The 10,339-nt window shown below is 51.4% G+C and overlaps 1 protein-coding gene across 4 annotated transcripts in view; it reads left to right on the top strand.

Moving 5' to 3' along the window:
- The window catches only part of BCORL1 (BCL6 corepressor like 1), a 125,011-nt gene that overhangs the window by 41,311 nt on the left and 73,361 nt on the right, over positions 1 to 10,339 (top strand). For 3 of the 4 annotated variants that reach the window (XM_040325022.1, XM_040325024.1, XM_040325023.1), the window contains exon 2: positions 3,336 to 3,609. The exons of the other annotated variant lie outside the window; for it this stretch is intronic. In XM_040325022.1, the coding sequence (XP_040180956.1) occupies positions 3,434 to 3,609 (176 nt within the window). In that variant the 5' untranslated portion in view covers positions 3,336 to 3,433. The remainder of the gene's footprint in view (positions 1 to 3,335; positions 3,610 to 10,339) is intronic. 4 annotated transcript variants of the gene reach the window in all.

The raw sequence follows: 10,339 nt of genomic DNA on the forward strand, positions 1-10,339 counted from the left end.
TTTCCTCCTGGGTTCTTGTTGGTGACCTCCATGCGCTGCAACATGTTAGAGGGCCGTGCTCTCTTCCTGGTTCTGGGGATGACCTCCATGTGTATCATCAGGGAGCTGCTTTTTCTTCTAGGTTCTTGCTGTTGACATGCATATGCCCTGACACATTATTAGGGCACTGCCCACTTCCGGGTTCTTGCTGATGATCTCCATGATCTATGACATATAATTGGGGGGTCGCTGTCTCTTCCAGGTTCCTGCTGATGACCTCCATGCTACACATTATCATGGGGGGGGGGGGTGCTCTTTCTTCAGAGTTCTTGCTATTGCCCTCAACACATCATTAGGGGGCTGCTCTCTTCCGGGTTCTTGCTGATGATCTCCATGCGCTTCAATACGTCATTAGAGGGCCCGTCCTCTCTTCTGGGTTCTTGCTGATGAGCTCCATGCTGCTCTCCCAAGGTTCCTGCTGATGACCTCATTGCTACACATTATCAAGTGGGGGTGCTCTTTTCTTCAGAGTTCTTGCTGATGCCCTCAACGCATCATTAGAGGCTGCTCTCTCTTCCGGGCTCTTGTTGACAAGACCGCCATGCTCAACAGCAATTCATCAGGGGGCCATTCACTCTTCTGAGTTCTTGCTGATGACCTCCATGCTACACACTATCGGGGGAGGCGCTCTTTCCTCCTGGGTTCTTGCTGATGACCTCCATGCGCTGCAACATGTTATTAGAGGGCCGTTCTCTCTTCCCGGTTCTTGCTGATGACCTCCATGTGCATCATCACATCAGGGAGCTGCTTCGTCTTCTGGGTTCTTGCTGTTGACATGCATATGCCCTGTCACATTATTAGGGCACTGCCCACTTCCGGGTTCTTGCTGATGATCTCCATGCTCTATGACATATAATTAGGGGGCTGCTGCTGTCTCTTCCAGGTTCCTGCTGATGCTACACATTATCAAGGGGGGTGCTCTTTTTTCAGAGTTCTTGCTGATGCCCTCCATGCTACACATTATCAAGGGGGGGCTTCACTCCAAAGTTCTTGTTGATAATCTCCATGCACAGCAATACGTCATTAGAGGCCCGCCCTCTCTTCTGGGTTCTTGCTGATGACCTCCATGCTACACATTATCGAGGGAGGTTCTCTTTCTTGCTGATGACCTGCATGACACATCATCAGGGGGATGCTCTTCTGGGTTCTTCTTGCTGTTGACCTCCATGCTACATATCAGGGGAGGCACCCTTTCTTCTGGATTCTTGCTGATGACCTCTATTCACGGCAGCATGTCTTCTTCAGGGGGCTGCTATCCAAAGTTCTTGTTATTGATATTTATGTGCTGCAGCACCTCACTAGGGGGCGCTCTTTCTTCTGGGTTCTTGCTGATGAGCTCCATGTGCTGTAAAACATAATTAGGGGGTTGTTCTCTTCCAGGTTCTTGCCTCCCAATGCTTAACATTATCAAGGGAGCCGCTCTTTCTTCCTGGGTTCTTGCTTGAAGCCCTCCATGCGCTGCAACATGTTGTTATTAGGGGGCTGTTCTCGGTTCCTGCTTCCTGGTTCCTGCTTATGACCCCTATGTGCATCATCACATCACCAGGGAGCTTCTAAGCCTTCTAGGTGACATGCATATGCCGTGACACATGATTAGGACTCTGCCCTCTTCCGGGTTCTTGCTGATGCTCTCAATGTGCCGCAACACCTAATTAGAAGGCGGCTCTCTTGTGTTTTTGCTGATGACCTCCATGTGCTGCGGCGCATCTCCAGGGGGCTGGTTTGTTTTCCAGTTTCTTGACGATTTAACCTGCACATGCCGTGACACGTCATTAGGGGGATGCTCTCCTCTGGATTCTTGAGGGTGACCTCTGTGCGCACTTCATCAGGGGGTGTGCAAGAACCAGGGAAAGCCAGCTGGTGGCCCCCTGATGACTTGCACTCAAGAGTTGTTGGGTCCTGTGCCGCCATCTTCTTCTTTTTCCTGCGTCATCAGAAGGCCACTTTCTTTTCCAGGTTCTTTCTGATGCCCCCATGCAAAGGGCTCCTGTTAATAATCACGGGGCCCCATTCAGTCTACATGGCAGGGCCCCCCCCCAATATATCAAGGCCATATTTTCACAAAAAATACACTAAAATCATTATTGGCGGACACCAACATAACAGAGAAACTGTGTGAATTGGCGTGCGTCCGTCTGCGGCCTTGGTGGTGTCCTCCCCGCTTCTCCCGCGCTGTCTCTAAGCCTATACCGAGCGCGGTACACTCGGCCAGGCTTGGCTCCTCTCGCATAAAGGCTAGGAGGCGGGACAGGGCGTGACCGCGAGCGTGGCCGAGCTTAGCCGAGTGTACTGCGCTCGGTATATGTCGGCGGCGGCGCTCAGAGACCGCACGGGAGAAGCGGGGAGGACACCACCAAGGCCGCAGACGGACGCCGGACCGGACAAGGCCGCGATGTATGCCAGGCAAGACACCGACGAGGGGCAATCATAATGGCGGATTGGCATATAACGCGCACCCACGATTTCCCCCTGATTTTAAGGGGGAAAAAAGTGCGTGTTATACGCCGAAAAATACGGTAATAAAAAAATAAAATTAAATATTATTATTATTATTATTATTATTATTATTATTATTATTATTATTATTATTATTATTATATTCACAGTGACATGGGGGCACACGGAGGGCGGTTGGATCAGAAGCAGACAGGAAGGAGGATCGGTGTCGGGGAAGCAATTACAGGAACAGTGCCCCGTGTCTGTGTCTCTCCCTGCAGCAGCTGAAAGCCGGCAGGAGGGGGAGAAACTGGCTTTCAGCTGCTGCAGAGAGCTGCACAGGGCATCCTTCTGTAACTGCCCCTCCGCCAAATACTAATTCCCCCTGCTGTTTGGGGCCCCCTGTGTGCCCGGGCCCCCTACAGGAGGACTGGTGGTCCCCCCCCCCCCCCCTATCAGTGGCCCTGCCCCCATGCACTATGACAGGGTGGGAAGGGTTAGGAACCTCCATCCTTCATACGGGTTGGCCAGGGGCTCAGCCGCCTGATTTTTACCATGCACCTAAATGAGGCTGCTTGGGGCTGTCCATGTGGCCACTATTAGTGAAAGGGGCCGCGCCACGTTCGGTTGTGGCGCAGCGGTCCAACCTCTTAGCAGGGTTAAAACTGGTGGGGAGAAGGGAACAGATCACCTTCTAGCTGCCCTCTGAAAATCCACTGCAGATCGCCTTTGTGTGTTAGGAATGTAAGAGTGTTAAGTGGATGGGGAGAGAGAACATTTTTTTATTTTATTTTTTAAAATAATGATTATTATACCCAAATTTTTACTTTTATCAACCTCTTGCAATTCCTGTACAACAGAGCTCACACTGGGAGAAGAAGCGGCAGCAGCAGCATCACAAGGGGCCAGTCAATGTGGGGGACATGCTGGTAGGAGGAGAGAGCAGAGTGGCCAAGGAATGAGCTCGTCAGTCGTCGCCTTCTTGCGATCACAGGCTGGGGGAGGGACAAGGCCTGTAAGTGTTAAAAGCGCCGCCGAAAGCCATCAAGTCTCTTGCCCTGCCAAAGCTGTGCTGTGTGGCAGAGCTGTGCAAACTTCAGGACTGGATGGACCGGAATACAAATCCCTTGGCAGGTAAAACGGGCCTTGTGTGTGTGAATATATGTTGTTTGCTATGTGGTTGGAGTCCCCCAGGTCGTCGTCCTAGAATTGCCCCCCCCCCCCCCCAGGTCATCATGGACTTGCCTCCCCCCAGGTTGTCAGTGACTGGGCAGTGTGAGCCTTTAAGGCCAGCATAAAGCAACCCACTTCCTCTGCCCCCAGGTCGTCATCCCGGACTTGCCCTCCCCTCCCCAGGTTGTCGTCATAGACTTGCCCCTCCCTCCGGGACATCATGGACTTGCCCCCCCCTAGGTCATCATGGACTTGCCCCCCCCCCCCCAGGTCATCATGGACTTGCCCCTAGTGACTGGGCAGTGAAAGAAGAAGCAGCACAGTGATGAGCCCAGGTCGTCGTCCTGGACTTGCGCCCCCCCTCCGTGTCATCATGGACTTGCCCCCCCCCCCCCAGGTCATCGTCATGGACTTGCCCCCCCCTCCGGGTCATCATGGACTTGCCCCCCCCTCTGGGTTGTCATGGACTTGCCCCCCCAGGTCATCATGGACTTGCCCCCAGGTTGTCAGTGACTGGGCAGTGAAAGAAGAAGCAGCACAGTGATGAGCCCAGGTCGTCGTCCTGGACTTGCCCCCCCCCCCTCCGGGTCATCATCGACTTCCCCCCTCTCCGGGTCATCATGGACTTGCCCCCCCCCCCCTCCGGGTTATCATGGTCTTGCCCCCCCCCCTCCGGGTCATCATGGTCTTGCCTCCCCCCCCCTTCGGGTCATCATGGTCTTGCCCCCCCCCCCACCGGGTCATCATGGTCTTGCCCCCCCCTCCGGGTCATCATGGTCTTGCCCCCCCTCCGGGTCATCATGGACTTTCCCCCCCTCCGGGTCATCATGGACTCCCCCCCCCCCCCCCCCCCCCCCCCCCCCCCCCCCCCCCCCCCCCCCCCCTCCGGGTCATCGTTGACTTGCCCCCCCCCCGAGGTCATCATGGACTTGCCCCCCCCCCCCAGGTGATCATGGACTTGCCCCCGGTCAGTGACTGGGCAGTGAAAGAAGAAGCAGCACAGTGATGAGCTCATCGCTCTAACTTTGCTCTTTCCTATCAGCATTAATGGGCTTTTTGTACGACTTCTCCACCCCCCCCACCCCTGCCCAAGTCTGAGCTCTGCTGTATGAAGACCACAAGAGGTTGATTTTTAGGTCATATTTGGGTACTTTTTAAACTGCTTGTGTTATAAAAAATCTATATATTGAATGATGTAATAATGACTACAGAGCTGCTTTCATTCGTGCCTCCGATATCGGTCTGGAGTTCTGCACCAAACGTGGTTGTGAAGGGGTTAACTCGGCAGCTAGCCGTCGTGAGCCTCCCCCCCCCCCCCCCCGAACTTGGTGTAAAGGGCTCGGGTGACACCGGGGTGGGGGAGGTGGGGGCAACGACAGTTGCTGCCAGTGGGGTCACCTCTGCTCTGTGTCACAGGGGCGTGACCCCGTAATTGACGTGAAGTGGAGCTGCTAACTGGGAAAGTGTCGAGTAAGGGGGACTATTCACTGGGGGGCCCCCCCCCGGAGCCCGACTGATGTGGGAGAACTTTCTGTCTCATCCTGCACGCGGCTGCCGATGGGGGAGGGGTTATGACATCTGTCAGGTTTTTATTGCTGCCCGTGACTCCACTTTGAAGAATTCTCCTGACTGGGGTGACGGGGGTCACCGGGACAGGAAGGGGCAGACTGCAATAAGAGGCAAGTGGTATTTTCTGAAGGAGGGTAGCTCGCCAACGACAAAGTCAAGAACAGGCTAGAGAAAACCTTGCCTGTTTCTGGGCTTGTTTACACCTACGCTTTGCGGTAATGTGCGCCACACGGCATACGGAGCACTCTGGGGGCATTGTAACGCACTAGCGCGCTAAAAATGGCGGAGGTATGTCTGCTGGTGTGTTGGAAGCCCATTCAAATGAATAGGCTGCCTTAGGGGCGACGCATGTTAACGCGAAACATAATACAAAGCACCAAAATGGAAAGTTGTGAATGGGTCCCCCCCCAAAGGGAAAGGCGTGAATGGGTCCCCCCCCAAAGGTAAAGGCGTGAATGGGTCCCCCCCCCAAAGGGAAAGGCATGAATGGGTCCCCCCCCCAAAGGGAAAGGCGTGAATGGGTCCCCCCCCCAAAGGGAAAGGCGTGAATGGGTCCACCCCCCAAAGGGAGAGGCGTGAATGGGTCCACCCCCCAAAGGGAGAGGCGTGAATGGGTCCCCCCCAAAGGGAAAGGCGTGAATGGGTCCCCCCCAAAGGGAAAGGCGTGAATGGGCCCCCCCCCCCAAAGGGAAAGGCGTGAATGGGCCCCCCCCCAAGGGAAAGGCGTGAATGGGGCCCCCCCCCAAGGGAAAGGCGTGAATGGGTCTCCCCCCAAGGGAAAGGCATGAATGGGTCCCCCCCCCCAAAGGGAAAGGCGTGAATGGGTCCCCCCCCAAAGGGAAAGGCGTGAATGGGTTCACCCCCCAAAGGGAAAGGCGTGAATGGGTCCCCCTCCAAAGGGAAAGGAGTGAATGGGTCCCCCTCCAAAGGGAAAGGCGTGAATGGGTCCCCCGGGAAAATGCTTCTCCCCCCCCCCCCCAATGGAGAGGCATGAATGGGTCCCCCCCAAAATGGAGAGGCATAATTGGGTTCCCCCAAAGAGGCGTGAATGGTTCCCCGAAAGAGAGAGGCATTGTTGGCTCCCCCGAAAGGTGCCCCCCCCAAAAAGGGAAAGGCGTAAAAATGGCTCCCCCTGAAAAATGCTCCCCCCCCAAAGGGAAAGGCTTGAATGGGTCCCCCCAAAATAGAGAGGCGTGAATGGGTCCCTCGAAAGGGAAATGTGTGGCTCCCCAAAATGGAGAGGCGTTGGCTCCCCTGAAAAAAATGCTCCCCCCCAAATGGAGAGGCATGAATGGGTCCCCCCCAAAATGGAGAGGCGTAATTGGATTCCCCCAAAGAGGCGTGAATGGTTCCCCAAAAGGGAGAGGCATTGTTGGCTCCCCCAAAAAGTCTCCCCCCCCCCCAAAAAAGGGAAAGGCGTAAATGGTTCCCCCTGAAAAATGCTCCCCCCCCCAAATGGAGAGGTTGTGAATTTGTCCCGTCCCCCCCCAAAGGGAAATGTTTGGGTCCCCCCAAAATAGAGAGGCGTGAATGGGTCCCTCGAAAGGGAAATGTGTTGCTCCCCGAAAGGGAGAGGCGTCGGCTCCCCTGAAAAAAATGATCCCCCCCCCCCAAATGGAGAGGCATGAATGGGTCCCCCCAAAATGGGGAGGCGTAATTGGGTTTCCCCAAAGAAGTGTGAATGGTTCTCCGAAAGGGAGAGGCATTGTTGGCTCCCCCAAAAAGTCTCCCCCCCCCCAAAAAAACGGGAAAGTCGTGAATGGGTCCCCCTGAAAAATGAGTCCCCCACCAAAGGGAAAGGCTTGAATGGGTTCCCCCAAAATAGAGGCGTGAATGGGTCCCTCGAAAGGAAAATGTGTGCATTGCTCCCCAAAAGGGAGAGGCATTGGCTCCCATTGAAGAACACAGCATTGTAGAATAGTCTGACATGAGTTATTCTGCCTCCAAGTCCTCCTGCAGGCAGCATAACCCATTTTTTTTCCCCAGATCAATTGAATCCTTTGTCCCTTATACCCCTTTCAAACTGACACGTTTTTCAGGACTTTTGGAGCGGTCCTGCTAGCGCACCGCTTCAGTGTGAAAGCCTTCGGGCTTTCACATTGAAGCCTGCAGGGCACGATTTTTTAAGGCGGTATAGCAGCGCTATTTTTACAATCCTGTGTCCCTTGAGGGACACAGGATTGTACAGTAGTCTTGTGATACACGAGTCCTCCTGTAGGTGACAGTATAACCCAATTGTCTCAAATCAACTGAATCTAGTGTCCTTTTTAATGAACTTCCTTTCCGTTGAGGGACACAGGATTGTACCATAGTCCTGAGATTTGGGTTACACTGCCTTCAAATATTCCTGTAGGTGGTGGTATAACCCAGTTGTCTAAGGTCAAGTGTCCCTTTAAAGAACGATTAACAAAAGGTGTGTGTGTTTTTTTGTTTTGTACTTATCGTAAAATCTGTATTATAACGTTCATTAAGGGACACTGGGTTCAGGTGATGTAAGACAATTGGGTTATGCTGCCGCCTCTCTGTTGCGCTTTGGTTGGGGCACGTGATTTTCGAGTTGTCTGACATACGGGTTATACTGGCTCCATAGCCTCCTGTAGGTGGCAGTATAACCCAATTGTCTCATATCATGTCTCTTAATCCCGTGCCCCTTATTGAACGATAAGCAAATCTGCATTTTTGTACTTGCCATCATTTCTGTATATTAACATTGCCTAAGGGACAAGGGAATCAATTAATTTTAAAACAACTGGGTTATACTGCCTCCTACAGGAGGATCGGAAGGCAGTATAACCCATATGTCCGGAAATTCTACAATCCTTTTCCCCCTCAGTGGACAACAGGCAGGCAGCGGTGTAACCCAACTTACTCGCATCAACTGGATCTTGTGTCCCTTAATGAACATTAAAATATTTTTATTTTTATTTTATTTTTTGGTCAAGTACCAAAACTTTTCTTTCTTGTTCATTAAGAGACACAGGATTCCGTTTATATGCGACAATTGGGTTATACTGCCACCTACAGGAAGATTTGAAGGCTGCATAACCCACATGTCATGACTCCCTCCTCCAACCCTGTGTCCCTTAATAGTGGATAACGCTCATTAACCTCTTGGGATCCGCGCTATAGTCAAATGACGGCTACAGCGCGGATCCCAAAATCCAAGTGGATGTCAATTGACGTCCGCCCCTTTGCGCGTTCCCCGCGCGCGCTCCAGATTGCGCAGCGGGGAACTGCTATGCTGATCGTGTCCCTTGGACACAGCCAATCACAGATCGCCGCGAACGGCCAATCAGAGTGTCCGTTTGCGATGCGATCTGTGCGGCCAATGAGAGATGATCTCACATGTAAACATATGAGATCATCTCTCATTGCCGTTTTACACAGAGACAGCGGTGCTGTCTCTGGAGAGGAGACGGATCTGTGTCCCTTGTACATAGAGACACAGATCGGTCACTCCCCCAGTCACCCCCCTTCCCCCACACAGTAAGAACACAATATAGGACACACATTAAACCCCTTCCTCACCCCCTAGTGTTAACCCCTTCAATGCCAGTCACATTTATACTGTAATTAGTGCATATTTATAGCAGGGATCGCAGTATAAATGTGAATGGCGTCAAAAGTGTCCGATGTGTCCGCCATAACGTCGCAGTCCCAATCAAAATCGCAGATCGCCGCCATTTCTAGTAAAAAAAAATAATTCTGTCCCTTATTTTGTAGGCGCTATAACTTTTGCGCAAACCAGTCGCTTATTGCGATTTTTTTTTTTTTTTTTTAACCAAAAATATGTAGAAGAATATGTATCGGCCTAAACTGAGGAAAAAAAATGTGTTTTTTTTTTTTTTTTTTAAATTGGGCTATTTATTATAGCAACAAGTAAAAAATATTGTATTTTTTTCAAAATTGTCGCTCTTTTTTGTTTATAGCGCAAAAAATAAAAACCGCACAGGCGATCAAATATCACCAAAAGAAAGCTCTATTTGTGGGGAAAAAAGGACGTCAATTTTGTTTGGGAGCCACGTCGCACGACCGCGCAATTGTCTGTTAAAGCGACGCAGTGCCGAATTGTAAAAACGCCTTTGGGCATTTAGCAGCATATTGGTCCGGGGCTTAAGTGGTTAAGGGACACAGGATGTAGTTGATTGGAGACACTTGGGTTATACTGCCACCTACAGGAAGATTTGAAAGTAGTGTAACCCAAATCTCAGACTATTCCACAATCCTGTGTTCATTAAGGGACACCGGAGTAAATTGGTATGAGACAATCGGGTTATACTGCCACCTACAGAAGAATGTAAAGGCTGTTTTAACCCACATGTCATGGCTCCTCTACAACCCTGTGTCCCTCAACAGACCATAAAACCCATTAAGGGACAAGGCAATCAGTTGATCTCAGACAATTGGGTTATACTGCCGTCTACAGGAGGACAAGGCAATCAGTTGATCTCAGACAATTGGGTTATACTGCCGTCTACAGGAGGACAAGGCAATCAGTTGATCTCAGACTATTGGGTTATACTGCCGTCTACAGGAGGACAAGGCAATCAGTTGATCTCAGACTATTGGGTTATACTGCCGTCTACAGGAGGACAAGGCAATCAGTTGATCTCAGACTATTGGGTTATACTGCCGTCTACAGGAGGACAAGGCAATCAGTTGATCTCAGACTATTGGGTTATACTGCCGTCTACAGGAGGATTTGAAGGCAATATAATCCAAAAGACTGTTCTACATTCCTGTGTCCGTCAATGGATGATCAAGAAAACTCCATAAGAGACACAGGATTAAGTTGATATGAGACAATCGGGTTATACTGCCCCCTACGGGATGCTTTGAAGGTAGTATAACCCCCATGTCCTAGACTACTCTACTTTCAAATCTTCCTGTAGGTGGCAGTATATCCCAATTGTCTCCAATCAACTACAGCCCTGTGTCCCTCCAATAGATGATTTCGCTAATAAAGGGACACAAGATTCAGCCGATTGGAGACAATCGGGTTATACTGCCCCCTACAGGAAGATTTTAAGGTAATATAACTCACGTCCTAGACTATTTTACAACGCTGCGTCCCCCCTCAATGGACGCCAAGAAAAAAGATTTTACACGGAGTACAAAGATC

Source organism: Rana temporaria, chromosome 9 (assembly GCF_905171775.1).
Source record: "Rana temporaria chromosome 9, aRanTem1.1, whole genome shotgun sequence".
NCBI lineage: Eukaryota > Metazoa > Chordata > Amphibia > Anura > Ranidae > Rana > Rana temporaria.